The sequence below is a fragment of the Panthera tigris genome, chromosome A1, assembly GCF_018350195.1.
Source record: "Panthera tigris isolate Pti1 chromosome A1, P.tigris_Pti1_mat1.1, whole genome shotgun sequence".
Lineage (NCBI taxonomy): Eukaryota > Metazoa > Chordata > Mammalia > Carnivora > Felidae > Panthera > Panthera tigris.
Genome location: NC_056660.1, coordinates 143,733,733 through 143,754,865, shown reverse-complemented (window position 1 = coordinate 143,754,865; position 21,133 = coordinate 143,733,733). Strand labels below are relative to the sequence as shown.

Here is a 21,133-nt window from a genome sequence, read left to right as displayed (position 1 = left end):
AATTACCTAGTATATTTATTTTTACAAGATAGAAGACTAATTACAATTTAAAAAGTAAAGAAAGAGTCCTTAAATTTCTTATACTGAATTTATCTACAAATATATAAAGATCAAAATAACATCTGTTTGGTGATATGGTATCAAACAGAATTTAGGTGTCCCTGCTTACTCTCAGGTTAAAAACCAAGCTCTAAGATAAAGTATTTTTTTTATTAAAAGTTTTTTTTAATGTTTATTTATTTTTGAGAGAGAGAGGGAGCATGAGCGGGGGAGGGGCAGAGAGAGAGGGAGACACAGAATCTGAAGCAGGCTCCAGGCTCTGAGCTGTCAGCACAGAGCCCGACGTGGGGCTTGAACTCACAGACCGCGAGATCATGACCTGAGCCAAAGTCAGATGTTCAACCGACTGAGCCACCCAGGCGTCCCTAAGATAAAGTATTTTAATGTCTACTCAAATGCATCAATATCAGCATGTATTTTTTTTTCTTTTATTTTAGAGAGAGAGCAAGAGAGAAAGTACACGCACAGGTGGAGTAGGGGCAGAGGGATAAAGAGAGAGAATCCCAAGCAGGCTCCACACTTAGCACAAAACCTGACGTGGGGCTCAATCTCACAACTCTGGGATCATGACCTGAGCCAAAATCAAGAGTCAGATGCTCAACCGACTGAGCTACTCAGGCGCCTCAGTATGTGATATATTCTGATGTGATTCCAAAGTCAAGTGTTATAGAAATATGCAGCTGCACAACCAATCAGACACTTATACACATAATCTGACTACATACATATGGACTATATTTAATTTTTCCAAAAATGCCCATGCTCTTAAGAAGTATAAGATACTTCTTATACTGATAAGGAACTGATAAATCTGAATAAATAGATTGAACTATGATTTTCCTATTAGTGAGACCAGGATATTTCACTTCTATTCCTAACATGACATGCAATTTAGGTTTATAAATGAAGGGTAAGACTTAGTTACGGGTAATGTTCTTAGCATTAAAAATACATACATACATACATACATACATACATACATACATACATACATAATCTTGGGCAGTGCCCTTCTCCATGTCAGTTCCCACCTATAAAATGAGGAGGGTGGGCTGGTTTTCAGACTGTGCTCTGCAGAGCCCATCCAGTCAAGTCTGTAAGCCTTCCACTCTGACTCAGGCAGAGCAGATCTGCTTTTATCTGTTTAAATATTCATCTTTTATATAAGATTTTCTTTAAAGTAAGAACTTAGTAACCAAAAATAACTTGAAAACTAGTGGACAAAATGCTCTCCTTGGACTCCTCTGGTATTAATATTCATGATGAAATGCTCTCTTTAAGCTCCTAAGCTCTAAATATTTTAAGAGCAAATCTATTCATCTAAATATGTACACAGAAAATTCATGTGACAATGTGGGCCTGACTTATTTTCAGAAATACATTCAAATAGAACTAATGTTTTTACCTCGTGAAAATGCCATCCACAATTCCAATTGTTGCTTCCTCTGCAGGAACATAGGAGCCAATCTGAGCCATGATAGTAATCAATGCAACTTGTTTTATGTAGGAGCTCTTTCCACCCATGTTTGGTCCAGTAATTATCATTACTCTCTCTGAGTCCCCCTAGAAAATTAAAAAGCAATTTCACTTATTGTACCTAAAGGGCTTTTACATAACAGCTATAATTTATTCCATAAGTGGGAATGCCTTAAGTAAAAGATGGCTTTATGATATTTAAATATGTTACCAACTAAGTATTACAAATGGAAAGAGGGGCTTTTTGTCTTAAACCTGAACCATGATATTGCAGAACAGTGAATTTTTAGCAATGTACATGACTGTTTCTGTGTATAAATAAGGAAAAAACAAGAAGCAACCTAAATGAGATAACTACTATGGCTTTCTCATTAAATATTCATTTACCTGCCTCTTTGTGTGTTTTTTATATTGCTTACATTTAAAACCAATCAATGTGTCTATCTTAAAACTACCGGTATTTATAGGGCGCCTGGGTGGCTCAGTCGGTTAAGCGTCCGACTTCAGCTCAGGTCATGATTTCCCGGTTCTTGGGTTCAAGCCCCAGGTCGGGCTCTGTGCTGACAGCTTAAAGCCTGGAGCCTGTTTTAGATCCTGTGTCTCCCTCTCTCTCTCTGCTCCTCCCCTGCTCAAGCTCTGTCTCTCTCTGCGTCTCTCAAAAATAAATAAACATTAAAAAAAAAAAAAACCCTACAGGTATTATACAGCTAATTGCCCAAGGCCTTAATTTGGGTTGGTAGCACAGGAATTTTTTCAGGTATAGACAGATGACTACTAAAGAGATTTACAATACCAAATTCTAGATATCATTTTTATCAGCATTTTTCACTGGCATTTCACCAGAGGATGTAAAGGAGGCAGCAAAGCTCAAACACTTGCACTAATTTAATTTCTAGAATTTGCCTCTATTAACCAGTTATAGTACTTGCCATATATAGACTCATCCTAAGGGAAACTGTCCAACTGTAGCCCTTTGTAGAGAGGAGTGAGCCCGAGACATCCATGTGCTGTGCTATGTGAACCCACCACTCTGGGCAATACCTGCCTGGTCAAGAGGGGCCACTCTGTATCTGACCAAGAGCCCAAGACATGGCCTCACATAAATGGTCTTCTGAAACTAACCATATAATCTCTTGGGAGTTTAAACTGAGAACCATGGAGAGATTCAATCAGTTGGTATCTGGAGTAGAGGTTGAAAAGAAACACAGAACAAGACCACAAAGCACTGGGGACCATAAGTATTAACTTATGAGGAAACAAAGTATGAAGAAAAATTATACAGAACAAGGGGTAGAGGGTAGTTAGCAATAAAAGGTTAAGAAGAAGCAAAGGAGCCTAAAGGAGTTGAGAAACTTCATGCACATGCAAATAATGAGAGTCTCAAAGTAAAATATTATAAAGTCTTACTATTCAGGGGATAAAAAGAAAATCTGTTCCATCTCTAAAGCTGTCTTATACCCTAATTAACCAGACATTTCCAGTCTCGCTAAAGCCAAACTGTACTAGAGATCTTGTTCTTCCTGTGATTCCTTTCTCTCATGGTTACATGTGGTTTTATAATGAGTGTCATAAAGCTCCATTATTTGAAGGAACTTGAGTGAATCTGTGTTTCTTGGAACAGAAAGAGCCTAGCACAGTAAGGACAAGAAAAGAAACTTGGCATGAGTAGAATGATGAAAATAATGATTAAAATAAAATTATTTCTCTTACAGAGCCTTAAAAATAATCAACCTGTTATAAATAACCAAACATCTGGCATAACCAAATATTTAAAAAATTTAAATAAAATGAACTGATTGTTTTAAAATTGGCAAAAATGACACAAGAAATACAATCTGAATAAGCTTGTATCTATTAAAGAAATTACATCTGTAATTAAAAGCCCTTCCATAAGAAAACTCCAAACCCAGATAATTTTCCCACTAATTCTTGCAAACATATAAGAAACAGCACTAATCTTATACAAAAACTCTTCTACAAAACCAAACAAAAGTAACTCTTACCAAAACATTCCAAAAATTCAACAGAATCTTTTTTTTTAAGTTTATTTACTTATTTTGAAGGAGAGAGAGAAGGAAGGGCAGAGAGAGACAGAAAGAGAATCCCAAGCAGGCTTCACATGACCTAAGCCAAGATCAGAGTCTAATGCTTAACCGAGTCAGCCACACAGGCACCCCCCAACACAATCTTGATACCAAAAACCTGTCAAGAACATAATAAAAAAGAAAAATTACAGACCAATTTCATCTATTATGTATATATGGATGAATATACATTAAACCAATCCAAAGCTATATTATATAAACAATTTAGAGTTTTTAAGGAGTATAAGGTTGGTTTAATAATCAAAGGCCAATCAATATAATTCACCACATTAAGAAAACAGAGGAGACCAATCAGATGACGATCTCCAAAGCATTTGATAAAATTCAGTATCTACTCATTAAAAAAAGGGCAGGTGCAGGAAAAGGAAATAAAAAGTATAATTATTAGAAAGGAAATAATAAATCTCATTATTCCTATATGTCATGATTATGTTCCCAGAAAAGTTAAAGAAATCTATAAAAATTATTATAGTCAATAAATGAATTAAACAAGAGCTTTATATAAAATAAATATAAAACTTTATCTCTAGATTTCAGCAGTAAGTAATTGAAAATAAGAAATTTAAATTTTTTTTAAAGTTTATTTACTTGTGAGAGAGAGAAAGACAGACATAGTGTGAGCGGGGGAGGGGCAGAGAGGGAGACACAGAATCTGAAGCAGGCTCCAGGCTCTGAGCTGTCAGCACAGAGCATGACGTGGGGCTCGAACTCACGAACGGTGAAATCATGACCTGAGCCGAAGACAGACGCTTAACCGACTGGGCCACCCAGGCACCCCGAAAATAAGAAATTTAATGATACAATTTACCACAATATCAAAAGAAATCAAATACTTAGGAATAAATCTAACAAAATGACCAAGACCTCTACACAGCGAACTAAAAATCATTTTTGAGAGAAATTTAGGAAGACCTAGTTAAATGAAAGAATATACTATGTTCATGGACTGAAAGGCTTAATATTATAATGCTACAATAAATAAATAAATTAGTGTGATTCTGGCACAAAGACATACAGTAGAATATATCAAAGTCCAGAAACAGACTGATGCGTACACAGTTACTTGATTTGTGACAAAAGTGACATTGTAGCAAAGTACACAAAGGATGGTCTTTTCAATAACTGGGGTTTGGTCAAAAGGATGTCCATATAGAAAAATAAGAAATCCTGATTCCTAACTTCCATCATACATAAACAAAAATCAATGTCAGGTAGATTATAGCTTTGACAGCCAAAAAAACAATACAATACAATACAATACAATACAATACAATACAATACAATAAAATAACTGGACAATAATATACGACCTTGGGGTAGAGAAAGATTTCTTTAATAGGCATAAATCATAATTAACTCTAAAGAAAGATTTAAAAGTTGGAGTACATTAAAACTAAATACTATTAGGGGCGCCTGGGTGGCTCAGGTGGTTGAGCGTCTGAGTTCAGCTCAGGTCACTATCTCGCAGTCCGTGAGTTCGAGCCCCGCGTCAGGCTCTGGGCTGATGGCTCAGAGCCTGGAGCCTGCTTCCGATTCTGTGTCTCCCTCTCTCTCTGCCCCTCCCCCGTTCATGCTCTGTCTCTCTCTCTGTCTCAAAAGTAAATAAATGTTAAAAAAAAAATTAAAAAAAACAAAACTAAATACTATTAACCAAAAGATGCCATTAAGGAAATGAAAAGCTACAACACAGATTACATGTATAGATTATATATTGCCCAAAGACTCAAATCCAGTATACATAAAGAACTTCTACAAATCAGGGGTGCCTGGGTAGCTCAGGTGTTTAAGTGTCCAACTCTTGGTTTTCATGATCTCACGATTCATGAGATTGAGCCCTGCTTCAGGCTCTGTGCAGACATCGCAGAGCCTGCTTGAGATTCCCTCCCTCCCTCCCTCCCTCTCTCTCTCACCACCCGCCCCCCACTGCCACATGCTCTCTCTCTCTCTCTCTCTCTCTCTCAGAATAAAGAAAATAAACTTCAAATCAAAAGAAAGACAACCCCAAGAAAAATTGTCAACAAAACTTTAAAAGAAAATGGCAAAAAAAAATACAAATGAGTTGGTATAGGTCAGAAATAGGACTATAAATCAGCAAAAACAATGTATGCTATGTTCAACAAACAACGGTGGGACAACTGGGTACCCATGTGAAAAAAAATAGACGTAGGCCTGAAACTCACACAGTGGCCCCAAATCAAATCTAGATGAGGGAATTAATTGTGAAAAGCAAACCTTAAACTTTTAGATGAAAACATAGAAAAACAGCTTAATAGCATCAAGATAGAGAATGATTTACTGAAAGAAATAGGAAAAGCAACACAACAATATAAATCATAAAAGGAAAGACTATGATTAATTTTTTTAAAAATTATATTAAGCCACCAAACACAAAATAAAAAGGCATAAAGAAGTAGTACTTCTACACAGTAATAACACCAAAACAATGAAAAAATGGGCAAAGGACACAAACAGGATATTTACAGAAAAAGAAACACTCAAAGCCGAAAACTTTTCTTAATCAGGAAAAGGAAAACGAAATCAGCAGGATTTTTCAAGGGATCTACAAGCTATTCCTAACATTCAAATGAAGGAATAAAGAAATACTAACGGTGAAAATTTTTGAAGGAATATTTTTTAAAAGACAGCTTTCACATTCATCAGATCATCAAAAGGCTTAAAAGTCTATTTATGCAGAATGTTGGCAAGGATACGGAGAACAATTTGGAAATGCTTAAAGATTGCGTATACTGGTCTACATGACCCAGTAATTCCTCTCTTAGTAATCTACCCTAGAAAGATACACAAGTACTCAGAAAGATATTTCTATGACTGTTCACTCTAGTACTGTTTGTATTCATAATAGACAAAAAATGGAAAGAATGTATCATCAGGAAAATGAGATGTATTCTATACAATTATTAAACAATCATTTACAAAACAGTATACAACAGGATAGGTGCAATGTGCCATATTTATGTACATTTTAAAAACACACAAAATTATATACAGTTAAAATACAAATATATACAAAATACAAACCTTGCACAAGGATAATAACATCAGGATAATGGTTACCAATAAGAGGAGGTGAAGGGGGAGAAAAAGAAATAGCAATTATGTGAAGCCTTAGCTATATCTGTAACATTTTATTTACTTTAAATAAATCTCGTTCATATTACGAAAGTTCATTCTCTATGATATTTGAGTGAAAGGTAAACAGGTGTCTATTATACTGTTTTCTACACTTTTTCATTTGTTTGAAATATTAGCTAAAAATTATTTAAATGAATTATCTTAAGATTTAATTATTCATTTCATGAATAATCATCATGAATCATCAAATAGCTCTTATAAACTGATTTATAGATTCAGGAAAAATTTATATAACTTCCAAATGACATTTTGTTATTTGGACCTCCAGCATAGTTACATAAAAAAAGAACAGCAGAAGAGAAACATATAATAGAAAGTTAAAGACTGTAACACAAGGGAAATGACCCACAGATGGGTTACATGCACCATGATGAGGTCCCGAACCATGAAGGCATTGTTGGTGGAGCTGCCTGAAGTGCAATTACCAAACTCAATGAACAATGAAGGGGGCTGATGGACGTGCACAGGCAAAAAAAAAAAAAAAAAAAAATTCTTTTAATAATTTAGGAAAGCTGTAAGAACAATAAAAATATATACCTTTTATCTTTTTAAAGACTTTTAAGGTAATTTTTTAAAGTTTTTGTTTCTTTATTTTGAGAAAGAAAGAGAGAGCGTGCTACTGTGGGAGGGGCAGAGGGAGAGAGAGAATCCCAAGCTGGCTCCACACTGTCAGCTCAGAGACCAAGGAAGGGCTCAAACTCACGAACCCGTGACATCATGAACAGAGACCAAGTCAGATGCTTAAACCAACTGAGCCACCCAGGTACTCCTACACACCTTTTATTTGTAGACACCGTACTCCTTCCAAAGCCTTGAAAGAAAAGAGCATTTACACTTAGTGCTTGATTCAGTTTTCTCATCCAATGAGAATAAAAAATTTGACAGGGTAGTGACAGGTCAGTGCAACTGTGTAGCTCTCAGTTCCCTAGTGTCTAAAATGAGGGTGAATTTGGGGCGCCTGGGTGGCTTGGTCGGTTAAGCGTCTGACTTCGGCTCAGGTCATGATCTCACGGTCCGTGAGTTCGAGCCCCGCGTCGGGCTCTGTGCTGACAGCTCAGAGCCTGGAGCCTGTTTCAGATTCTGTGTCTCCCTCTCTCTCTGCCCCTCCCCTGTTCATGCTCTGTCTCTCTCTGCCTCAAAAATAAATAAACGTTAAAAAAAATTTTTTTTTTAAATGAGGGTGAATTAAATGATCTCTCACCTTCAAGTTCTATGATTCTCTGAAAAATAGTAGGTCCAAATTCAGGCGTATGACATTGGAGATGTGGCTTTGTGTTCAACTGAAGAGGGGAAACTGGAATTCACTTGTCCGAAGTGCTTGGGGGAAATGGTACACAGGGACCGCAGTGAGACTTGCGGTCACTTCTTTTTTTTTTTTTCGTGTTTATTTATTTTTGAGATAGAGGCAGAATGCAAGTGGGGGAGGGGTAGAGGGAGGGGCAGAGAGAGAGGAAGACAGAAAATCAGAAGCTCCAGGTTCTGAGCTGCCTGCACAGAGCCCAATGCAGGGCTCAAACTCACAAACCGTGAGATCATGACCTGAGCTGAAGTCAGATGACTAACTGACTGAGCCACCCAGGCGCCCCAGACTTGCGGTCACTTCTGTGAAAGTGAACTTTCCAGGCCTATCCAGGGTTTGAAGATTTCAGGTGAGAACTAACTTGGAGGCTTTAAGGAATGAAATGCTTTCAACTCACTTAACTAATTTTAGGTGACAAAGTGGCTGCCTTCCCAATAAGCACTAATATTTATACCTCCAATGGGAGCTAAATTATACACTGGGCACACTCTAGTAAACACTAATGTAAAAAAGACACTGTGGAGAATCAGGAGGGACTTTGAGATGCATAAATACTACCTGTCCCCTCTCTACTGCCACCATCCTGGTGGACCACTGCAGTAGATCCCAACTGGTCTTCTTGCTTCTCTGCCCACAGTCCGTTCTCCACATAACAGTCAGAGTGATGGTCTTAAAAATGAAAACAGGGGCACCTGCGTGGCTCAGTCAGCTAAGCGTCCGACTTCGGCTCACGTCATGATCTCACCTGATCTCACAGCTCAGAGCCTGGAGCCTGCTTAGGATCTGTGTTTCCCTCTCTCTCTGCCCCTCCCCTGCTCACATTCTGTCTTTCTGTCTCTCAAAAATGAATAAAAAAATTAAAAAATGAAAACAGAATTGGTCTCCTGCTAAAAAGCCCTCACACAGCTCCCCAGTGTTCTAATAATAAAGCCTGGATTCCACACCACTGCCAAAAGGCCATGCCTGCCTCTCTGGCCCAGTCTCCTCCCACCCTCCACACGTTCACTTACTACTAGCCAGGCTGGGTTTATGCTCTTCTTCCACCTGCTGGAAGGTGCCAAGCTGTCCAAGCCTTTCCATAGTTCCTTGCATCTGGGGTGCTCTTCCCTGATTAGATCCTTTTTGTCATTCAAGTCCAAACTCAAACATCAACTCCCAGGAGAGACCTTTTCTGACCACTCAATCTACTTAAGCCCCTCTGCCCTGTCACACTCTATCATGACACCCATTTGATTTTCTTTATATCTTTTACCCTTCTCTGAAATTTCCTTAATTTTCTTGTTTACTTATTACCAGCGTCACTGCTAGAAAGTTAGTTCCCATGAGAGGAACTAGGTTATCTTGCTCATCCCCAATGAATACAACATGGCCTGCTACAAAGAAGGCACTTAATAAGTACTGGTCAAATATATGAATTTATTGTGTGAAAGGCACTGCAACAGGGATATTCACCACCCTGACATATCAAAAAATCATGTGCATTCTCTCTGGAAACTAGTCAGGAATATGGGACTCCCTGTCCTCTACAGTTCCCAAGATAACCTAGTTAGTGAGGAAATGATCAAGAAATCTCACACCTGGAGCACCAGGGTGGCTCAATTGGTTGAGTGTCTGACTTTGGTTCAGGTTATGATCTTGTGCTTAGTGAGTTTGAACCCCACATCAGGCTCGCGGCTGTCAGCCTCAGTAGGGAACCCGCTTCAGGTCCTCTGTCCCTCTTTTTGCCCTTCCCCTACCTTCTCCCCAAAATGAATAAATATTAAAAAAAGAAAAAAGAAATCTCACACATGTATTTTATGCATCTACCTTTCAGCAAGGATCATATGTCCTTTGATGTCCACACATCAAAAGGTCCTAGATATGAAAAACACCTTAAATCTATCTGGAAAACCAGTCAGGATGAGGAAACATTGCAAGAGAATAGCGAGAAGCTGAAAATTGGCAAAAACTCTTTACCCTTTCCGGAACCTACTGAAGTTACCAAGAACGCATCAAACTGGACAGCCTAGATGGTGCCCAGACCTATGCCAGGTACTGAGCGTGATGCTGCACACAGAGCAAGCTCTCAGAAAATCACAGATGGATGGCTGAATGAATAAAAGACAGTAAACAAACACGGAAGTACTCCACCATGGGGACTATGTTTCTGGATGGCATCTACTGCCTCGATGAACCTTTGGGGAGACTAAAGTTCAATCTCTCAAGTTTTTACCTTGATACTGGTGATGTCTGTCTGGATAGCATCAGTCAGTAAGAGCCTAGCAGTGGATATCAAGAATCAAACACTGAATCTAAACCAGTAAGTTTTGAGATAACTAGTCAACTTCCACACTGAATTCTGTCTTCTGTGGAAAGAGAAGCGAAGTGGAGATGAAAACATAAAAGGTTTTAAGGTACCATAAGAACACTGCAGCTAACAAGTGCCACAGATAACTGTGCTGATGACCTGATGTGCACCATCTCATTTAGCTCTTACAACAAACAGCCTCACAGGATAACGATAGTACTACTGTATTTCCATGTTACAGCAAGGAAACACAGGCCAGGAGACTCTAAGTACCTTGTCCAGTAACACGCAGCTACTAAGTAGCAGAAGTGGGATGTTAAGTAAAGATCATCTCTGGACAAATGTCTCATAGGGGATCCCTACTCAATGACAGAGAGTCACAGTCACTGCTAAACAGGACAAGGGCTACTCTGGTGCAGGGCCAGCATCCGTGGGTCCATCACTGGGTACACTAAAATGATGGTCAGAACAGTGCTAAAGTCAGGAGGTGTATAGCAAAAAAAATTAAATAAATAAAACACCAAAAGTGTCACATGTTAATTTCCAAGACTTGGGCATTGGCTGCTTTTTACAAAAAAGCCTTCTTTCCTTGACAGGTACCGATATCGACATCTATCTTCAAGAAAGGCTCATGGTAGAACTATTTTTATAATAGTTGCAAACTGCTGAAAAAGTTTGGCAGTTTCAAAGTGTTTTATTCCTTGAAAATGTCAATCAATAACAGGTTACAGTAAGAGACTCCCTAGCGAAAGCCTCCTCCAGACAAACTCTTAGCCAAATCCTTGCACTTTTAACCCAAGGTGAACTACAAACAGAAGGGGATAATGAGGCTGGAGAGGAGTACAGACTATAAGCTGAGATGCTGAGGAAAGGGTCCAAATCCTTCTGATGCCTGGATGCTGCCCAATTTATATTCCACTAAGAGCTAGTTGTTACTCAACCTAATCCCCTCATTTTATAGATGAAGAGAACAGTGGTCTATCCAAGCTGATAGCAAAACATCGGCAGAAGAGGACTGGAATTTACATCTCCAATCACTGTTAGGCACTCTCCCACTACCTCTATGTACCAACAAGTGGTACGTGGTAAGAGTTTTAAAAACAAAACAAAGAAAATGCCTGGATAAAAGAGATTATTTCTTTTTTTTTCAATATATGAAATTTATTGTCAAATTGGTTTCCATACAACACCCAGTGCTCATCCCAAAAGGTGCCCTCCTCAATACCCATCACCCACCCTCCCCTCCCTCCCACCCCCCATCAACCCTCAGTTTGTTCTCAGTTTTTTAAAACAGATTATTTCTGACCAGAGTAATGATGAAAGCTCTGAGGAGGCAGTAGTATCTTTTGGGTCATAAAGAATGAGTACTTATTCAATCAATGGAGATGGGTTATGGACAGGAAGAGAGAAGCCCAGGTCAGAACCCATTAAAAAGTCATCAGTTATATAAAATATCCTTCTTTATCTCAGTGGTTCAGAAGCAGGAAGAAATGGGTACCAGGGGTGAGAAGTAACAGAAAAAAATGTTCAAGTGCCATTAATGTTTCCTCTACTTTCTTTTTTTAACAGTATGATCCCATGATTATACTATACAAAAATCACATTTATAGCAAAATCTATGAGAATAATTCAGGCACAGAATTAAATTAAGCTTAGTGCTCAGACATATTTTTATGGTATGCATTACTGCTACTCTGCTTGGTAATTAGGTACAAAGAGTCAATAAATAGCTTATGAAATTAGTATAATCAGTCTTTTATATAGTCAAAGCAAGTATTTCTAGGGTACCTAGAAGTATTTATCTTGGGAGAAGGAAGGAAATGGGAAGTTGGTGATCTTGTTCCCCTCCAGTACACCCTCATCTTTACTGTTTTCAAGCATCATTCATGTAACAAATGTGTGAGCACTTACTATGTGCCACACAGTGCTAGGGGCTGAGGTGCTTAAAGCCCCTTCTTGATTTCAGGAGAAGGGATTGTCACTGGGAATTCAGTGTCCACCCACCACCGCTGGGCTGTGGACTTCCCTTGGGGCTACAGAGATCCACAGGGTTCAAGTATTTCCTGGGAACCTTCCTGCTTTGCACATTCAACTCATTTTCTTCCCTTCCACAAACTGAGAAACACTGAACCACAATTTTCCCTTTCCCTCTCCCAATAAGGGGAATTTATATTACTTACATTAAAAACAAAAAAAACCAACAACCAACTAAAACTCCAACTTCAGTTGATGTCAAAAATCCATCTATTAGAAAGTCATTTGGTTTAATAAATAAACAGTGCTGAGACTGCACGGGATTGCAGTGGCATTTCCCAAGCAGAATTATCTTGGCACATTATGTCTTGGTCTGCCTCATGGGTCACAGGTATGCTAAGAAGCTGACCTCCTAATCCTCAAGGTGGCAGTTGGGGCTGGGGTTGCCAGAGCCTTGGGCCAACCTCCTTTGGCTCTGAGCAACATTTTCCTTTTCCTTTCATTCCAGTTTATCACCATACCCTTATCATTTTCAAGACAGTGAAAAAGTGAAGAAGATTAAAAAGCACTGGCTTGCCTGACAATACTTTGTGTTCTGGAAAATAGTTCAAGAGTACTCAACTTGGGTAACCTCTGGCAAGTCAACTTCCCCTTTCTGGGCTTTGGTTTCCTCCTAAGTAAGAAGAGGTGGTTACACAAAATGATCCCTAACATCCCTTCTAGTTCTACAGTATAATTATTCAGGAAATTGTGATATTCCCATACAACATCCTAAAAAATAACATTTTGTGGGAAAAAAGGGCAAAAATTTAGAGTGAGATTTGGAGACTGCTCAAGGCTTATAGCTAATCCTTGTTTATTTAACAAATATGATTAGATGCCCGCTAAATGCCAGAGAACTGTGACTGACAGCAGCATTACAACTAACCAGAGAAGCCTATTCCCTTCTCATGAAGCTTACGGTATACTAGGAACCACATACAAAAGCACTTATAATTAACTGGGTAAGTACTAAAATGGGGAGAAATAAGAGTGTAACGGGTAAGTGATGAGATACCCAACCCAGCAGTGGTTAGGAAAGGCTCAGTGCAGAAAGTGACATCCAAGACAAGACTTCAAGAACAGCAGGAGCTGGAGGGCGGGATGGGGTGGGTTGTGGGTGTGTGTGAGGCAGGAGTGGATGGTGTTGGGGAAAGATGACATTCTAGGCAGAGGGAATGCCATCTGCCAAGTCCCAGAGTCATGGTAACTTGGGAACTACATGGCTGGAATTTTAAGCATGATTTTAAGTGCGAGAGTGACAGGACAGGTTAGGAAAAGCCCTGCAGCTGCAGAATGGAGAACTGAACTGGAGATGGGCAAGATGGACATGGGGAAATCCAGCGCTGCTAAGTCCACAAACACTCAGATTATGCAGTGAATCGGGAAGGGAAACAAAAAGAGGATTTAAAAGAGTATTCCTTTCAATTCTGCTTGGAGAAGTCAAACCAAGGTTTCCTAGAAGATGTGGCAGAGCTAGGTGTCACAGGATAGGAAGAAATACACAGTAGCATCTGGTTACCACTGGAGCAAGTGTGACTAAACTAGAACTCTGAATTCTGAAAGTAAGGTAGGGGAAATATGTTTAAAAGATTCTTAGAAAGTCCTCACTTAAACCTGCTTTTAGTGAAACTACTCCTTCAGTGTTAGCTCCTGAGAGGGCTTTTTTTTCATCAGCCTTCTTTACATTGTTACATAATTTCCCTGAGAGATCCAGAATCTAAACTCCTGTGCATACATCATGATCATCCTAAAATCCCTAACTCCAGCTCAGACCTTTCTCTTGGTCTTCATATTCACCTTCACATTAGGATCTTCACCCAATGTTACCCAAACACCTCAGAGTCACAGTTCCTCTCTATTTAATTCTTTGCTATATTTTTGTATTCTATAGAAGCTAATATACAGCAGGTCAAGAAAATAAATGTTAGTCTGTTGAATGACCATTGGGATACCATTTACTTTGAAATGCCTGTACAAGTTTGGGGCCAATGATCCTACCAGGTAGTCTGTTAGTTCCCTCATGGTTTGTGTTAAATATTCTATTAGTGTTAATGTAATTGAGTATGTCTCCCACCACATTAGGGAGGTAGTCTGTCTCTTTCTTCTTTATAAGCCTGATATCACGCACAATACTGACACAAAGTGCGTCAAAATCGCTAAGAACAAAATATTCACAAAATAATGCTAATAAAAATTCATAAATAAATGCAAAATTGTGAAATGTGAAAAAAAGAGTATTCTTCAAACTGGCAGAGGAGAAGTAGGCAGAAAGTTGGCTTGTTCAGAAGAACTATAATAAGTTCACATAAGACAGAATCCAGAAAAGTATATTATAATCACATGTACAAAAGACCATTTCTTAAAATTACATGATTATCAAAAGCAACAATGTCATTTGACTTTCAGGAAATTATTTTCAGGCTATATTTTATAATTAACACCTATAAATTATTTTAAATTGAGTTTTACATAGTAAGTTCTTTTTCAACACTATCCCTATATATAAATTTATACCCTGCAAAATAGAATGCACTTCACCATAGCAACAGTTCTATATCAACTCCTACTCAAGTTAGAAAAAGCATATGTAAAAGAAATGAATATTCTGGAATATTCTAAAGTGCCTACTGGAAAAAAATCTCTCCATTTATTTTGTAAAAATTTAAATATAAAATTTTAATGTTTCCTTAAAACATTTTTGTAATTAGGTAAAAGGCTACTTTAGTTTCTCAAATCTTGCTTTATTAAACAGTATAATACATTTTTTATTCATTAAAAACAATTTTTTTCCCGTTTATTCAGTTTTTGAGAGAGAGAGACAGAGCGTGAGCGGGGTACAGACAGAGAGAGAGGGAGACACAGAATCTGAAGTAGGCTCCAGGCTCTGAGCTGTCAGCACAGAGCCCGATGCAGGGCTCGAACTCACAAACCATGAGATCATGACCTAAACTGAAGTCAGACACTTAACCGACTGAGCCACCCAGGTGCCCCAGTATAATACTTTTAAAATAATGTGAAAGAGAAAAAAAAAAGAATGAAAAAGAGAAAAAAAACAAAAAAAATCAATGTTGAAGATAACATACTTGGGATTGCGTTTGAGTTGGCTGGCGTGCTGGGGGATGGGGACAGTAACAGGAAGTAATGTTTAAGAGATTTAGAAGTAAAATATAAACCAAGGTATTAAATGTTACAACTATATTACTTTCTCAAGAAAAGCTATACCCCCACTGGTATTATGGGAACTGAAAAAGAAATTCTTACGTTCATTCTTCTTTTAAAAGTCAATAAAGCATCAGTACGTATTAACTTGGCTTGATAACTTAAGCAATTTACAAATTCCCTAATGAGAACGAACAACTTTACAGACTTTGCGGAACAGATTATACACTACCAACAAGTCTGTGTGTTATATCAAAATGTAATATTAAACTTAATGTAATTCAAAGTATTTCCTTTCACTTACCACACTTGGGGCCAGCCAAATTCACCATGTGCATATCTCTGTCACCCTTGCTCACAGCCCAAGAGGGAATACTCTGTTATATTCCCAACTCCCTTGCTGTTCTGGACTTCCTTTCTCTGACCTAATTTCTAACTGCTCTGCTACATTCCAATTTTCCCAATGAACTCTGAAAAATTCCCAAGCCCTTCTGTGGTTCTAACCTTCTTGTTTAATACCTCCTTCAAAAAGGCTTAAACTGAAACCTGGCTGTTGTTCACTTCGTTCGGAGGCTGCACTTTCGGCCACATCCTGCCACACACATCTCAGAGTTCAGAGGTTCTCCCTTATGTGTTCTTATGTGTTTCTTTAGAACCTTACCACCTCTGCTTGTCCTCACTGCAGGCATCTACAAACTTCCCTGTCACCAGTCTCCATCCCCTGGAATCTTTGGCACCTGGAACACCTTTGGCTTTCCCTACAAATGCTGCTGTTCTCTTAGATGATTTCAACACTCATGTGGATGACTTTTTCCCAAACTCTGTTCCTTGATCTCATCTCCAAAGACCTCCACTTCTGCTACCCACCTTCCACGGCCAAACCTAGGGCTTGCCATCTCCCAGAAGAGCACTATCTCTGAAATCTTAAAGTCAGGCATTTCATTCCTTGATACAACCTCTCTCACTGAACTCTTCCCTACAGTAATTCACTGATCTCATCACCAGATTATTTCACTCTATGCTGACCAAGACTCTCACTTTGAACAAATTGTAGTCAGGCTCCTCCTGGGCCCTCTTCTCCACTAGGCTTCAACCATGGCCTCTAAAAATTGCACACTTTCAGCACAAATGATTTTGTTTACTCACCCCACTAAGACACCAGAATAAACACTAGCACAGTTTCTTGCAGCTGAAGGCCATGTTCTTAGGATGACCCCAACCCTCTTAAAGTTCCTACCTGAAAAAGTACAAGACTGCCAGGAGAATTTACTGCTTCTTCCAGCCAAAAGGTGATGACCAGCAGAGAGGCCCCTGTACCTCCTCTGAGAGCAATTCCTTCAGAAAGCTTAGTTAGAAATCCATTCTCTGCCCCTTTGAGATGTAAATCTTCTACCACCTAGAAATGTCTTCTCAAGGTGAGTCATCTCTTTGAAATGCAAACATTCAAGAAGACAACTCTCCCTTTCTTTCCACTCCCCGTATGAGGGTAGAAGCTTCAACTGCCAGTTAATAAACCCAGATAGGTTTCACATTAACCAATCCCCTTCCCTGCTTGTTCCAATTTCTACTCCCTTTAATCTGCAGGACACCCCCTCCACTACCCACCCCATTCCTCTTTCCTAGTCCCTCACTCTCCCTTTAAAACACGCAGTCATCTCTGTACAAACTGAAGTTGAGTTCAGTCCACACTATCCTCTTTTCCCTACTGCAATCACAGTAATGTGATTCTACCCTTACCACTTTAATTAGTGTATGGCTTTACCTTTGACAGTGTACTCTATGTAACACACACACACACACACACACACACACACACACACACACACAAAGGCAAGGCACACATGCACACCCTCCCTCCCATAAGTTTGCTTTTTTTCCCCAGTTTTAATCACTCTCTTGCTAGTATTCTAAATCCTTTAGGAATAAATTCAAATTCCTTAATATGGCATGCAAGCAAACTGGCCTCTTCCTTATTTCTGAACCCTTCTTTCTTCATACTCACTTTTCCAGGTTACTCAACATCTTTCACTTCCCTGAATTCACCCTGCTCTGCCTCACTCTTGGCCTCTCCCATGTTGGTTCCTTGACCTGGTATACTCCTCTCTACTTCTCTGGCCTATGCTGACTCCCTCTTCAGTTAGTATCTCATCCCCGGGAAACCTTGCTCAATGTTCCCCCTATAATAAGTTAGGCTGACCTGCTACATGTTCCTGGGACCACCTGGTTTCCTAGATCATCTATTATAACAGCAGGACAACCTTCTGGCTTGGTCACAAGCTCCCTTAGAGCAGTGTGTATCTCTGTCTGGCTTACTACTCTCTGTCCTAACACTTGCTTTGCTACTGAAGCTAAATAGGAATGCAGTAAGTATGTATTAAATGAAGAAATCTTTAGGATCATTAATGTTCTGTGAGAGAACTCTAGCCCATATGACAAAAGTTCTCATCACTGAAATGAGCTGAAACACCTCTAATTCTTTCACAGAACATTTTAAAATGGTGAAACATAGGTCAAAGCATACAATGATAAACACAAACAGGAATTTGCAAAACCATGGTATGATTCCACTCTATTAGCACATTTAGGCATTCATAACTGAAAAATATTTTTAGGAGTTACCTAGGATAACAACTTAAGATTAACCATTTAGTTGCTACATCTTTCCACTTAAGGATAATCCTTCATTGAAAATGTCACCAATTCCATATGTGGTGATGAATATAAAAGTAGAGCCCAAGATTACCACACTTAACGCTGAAAACCAGTTAAAATCTGTGTAAATCAGAAAAATACTTATTTTGTATTTAAAAGTTTGGATCCGTGTTATCATCTTTTACTCATATGGCATCACATGGTACTTACTGATAAATTCGTACTGTTGGGAACATATTGATCCTGTTCTCCCAGCAACACGTCAATCACAGGGTGCCGGCCATTTTTAATCATGATCTTCCTTTCTTCTTGTAGAGTTGGTCTGCAAAAAGAAGCATGTTTCAACTTACTAGGCATGAAAACTGCCTTTTAAAAAAATCTCTAAGTTCTCTCTTACAAAACAGACTTTAAGAACACATCCGGAATAAGGCTTTGAGTATTAAAGTTAAATTTTAACTGTAAGAATTAGGAGGACAATTATTGTAACAGTGTTTGAAGGACAAACTTCAGCAGAGTCCTACAGTAGCTCTAATGTTAAAGTCTACTTTACAAGATCTTTTTAAATTTTTATTTTCTTAATATTATCTAAGACCAATATTTTCATTACTAAAAGTTACAGTTCAGATTAGTGTTATTTAAATCATTTTTAGTAATAAGCATAATAAAGGCTATCACTGAAAATTAGTCCAGATTTAATTATTACATTAGTAGAAATTATATTATGTGCTGGACTTGGGAGACCTAAACTTTTTATATTCTGTTCAACTGAAACATCTTTCTAGGGTCATTGGTATCTTTCACTTTTTTTTGATATAAAACTTATTTTTTTGCCTTGCTGGTCTTGTTTTTTAAGCTTTTAGACTTTGTTTTTATCTATAGCTTTATCTATTTATCATATTCCCCATGAGCACTGCCCTACTCTCATTCTCCTTCCCAGAGATTACCACTGAGATCAGTGTGGTATCTATCCTTCCCAACTTTCTTCTCTGCATTTAGGTTTTTATACACTCATTGCATTTGTTTGCGATTTCTTTAAAAAAAAAAAAAAGCAGAACAAATCAGGATCATACTGTAATGTGTATTTCTACAACTACATTTCCCCCCTTAACACTCAATATACACTAAAAACATTGGCTTCACTATTCACCAATGGACTCTTCTATTTTTTTTTTAATACTCTCATTTTACAAATGAAAGTACATTTCAAAATGTACAGTCATTACAAATACAGTCATTTTACAAATAATTTGCAGGAGGGGGAATTTTAGTAAGAACTTAGAGCAAATCTCATATTTTTATTCCACATAAAGGCATAAAGGCATATATACTTGGAACGGACAATACACTCTCAATGTAATTAATTGCTCACCAACCATCATGCATGTACCTAGGACAACAGACATTCATAAATACTAATTTTTGATTTCAATACGTTTCTAAAATGTTCTGGCTTATCATTATTTTTGGTTCTTCCCCAACTTGCATGGACAAAATGTAATACTTGAATTTTTTGAAATCTTTTAAAGCTTATAGTTTTGTTGAGGAGAGGCCAGGTATCTTCTTTGCTCCACAACTGTAACAAATTTTCAGTTTTATATTTATAAATATCAAATCAGAATAGTCAATCAAGTCAATATTTTTATTTCACATCGTCTATTTTCTTTCAGTCTTCTACCTTAAGCACCTGTCCACCTACAAACAGTATCAAGTAAACTTCAGGGCACAAATTTCATAAAAGACAAAAGAAACTACTACATGTCCTTTTGGAAAAACAGGATGGATCAGGTTCTTGTCACCAAATATTGCATGATGTGTGCTGCCTATGGAATAACTGACTGGAAAAGAACACATTTCACTTTGCCCTTAGAAAAATATATTTGCATAATGATTCTTGAGTTTGGGAAAATTCATCCAGGATACTGTCATCTGAACACTCATAATCTGAGATTGGGTTTATACAAGAAATTTCATTATCATCATTAGTATCTAGAGCACTATCTTTCTCTTCACATTCATCTTTTGATTAATAATTGTGAAATGTCTTCTGTCACTTTTTTTTGCTATTATGGGTGAAAAATAAAAAATTGTGAGTTCTCAGCTATGTTCAAAGAAAGTTAGAAGCCGACTATAATGGTGTTATCTCCATTCTTTTTGTAACTTCCTGAAGGATGATGCAGCACTTCAGGCAACACAATTAGAACCCTGAAGGATGGTGTGATAGTGAGTTCTATCTCACCTTTGCATTACCATTCTCTGGTTTTCTTAGACTTTTTAGTAGAAATAATCAATAAACAATAATTAAGTAATTCCTGGGATGATGAAATAGCAAGATATTCCAGATATAGAAAAAATAAAATCATTAAAGATCCCAAAACACATCTCATATTTATAAAAGGGTCCAATGGACCCATAGTGTAAATGCAAGACAGAATGAGTTTTATTCTTCTTTTTAAAAAAACATGAATTTTCTCTTTGTTCTTTGAAAGACATTTAAGAAACTCAAAAGCTGAAATTAGGTCCAATGGACACTGATGGTATGGTATACTGAAGATTTAGGATAATTTCCTGTCATATCTTTAACATTCTTTGGAAGCTGCCGCATAAATGAGTTAGCTGTTCTCTGTTGTTAAATATTTTAGACTGTGTTTAGATTTTCAAACAATAGTGTAATGAACAACCATGTATATATACACACTATACACACACACACACACACACACACACTCACTCACATACCCATTACATATAGACAAGTGTTTTTCAAAGCTAGAGTAAATTCCTGAAGTATGCTAAGTCATAGGGTTTGCTTATTTTTTATTTTAACATACAGAAACATCTATATCAGATGCCTGCGTGGCTCAGTTAAGTGCCCAACTCTTGATTTCAGCTCAGGTCATGATCTCATAGTTCATGAGATTGAGGCCC

The 21,133-nt window shown here is 37.9% G+C and overlaps 1 protein-coding gene across 4 annotated transcripts in view; it reads right to left on the bottom strand.

The window, feature by feature from the left end:
* The window catches only part of MSH3 (mutS homolog 3), a 212,987-nt gene that overhangs the window by 39,076 nt on the left and 152,778 nt on the right, over positions 1-21,133 (bottom strand). For all 4 annotated transcript variants that reach the window (XR_006218712.1, XM_042989282.1, XM_007079796.2 and 1 more), the window contains exons 19-20: positions 18,419-18,530; positions 1,466-1,623 (exon numbers count right to left, since the gene is read on the bottom strand). Coding sequence is in view for 3 of the 4 variants with exons in the window: in XM_042989282.1 (XP_042845216.1) it covers positions 1,466-1,623; positions 18,419-18,530 (270 nt within the window). In the remaining variant the exon portion in view is untranslated. The remainder of the gene's footprint in view (positions 1-1,465; positions 1,624-18,418; positions 18,531-21,133) is intronic.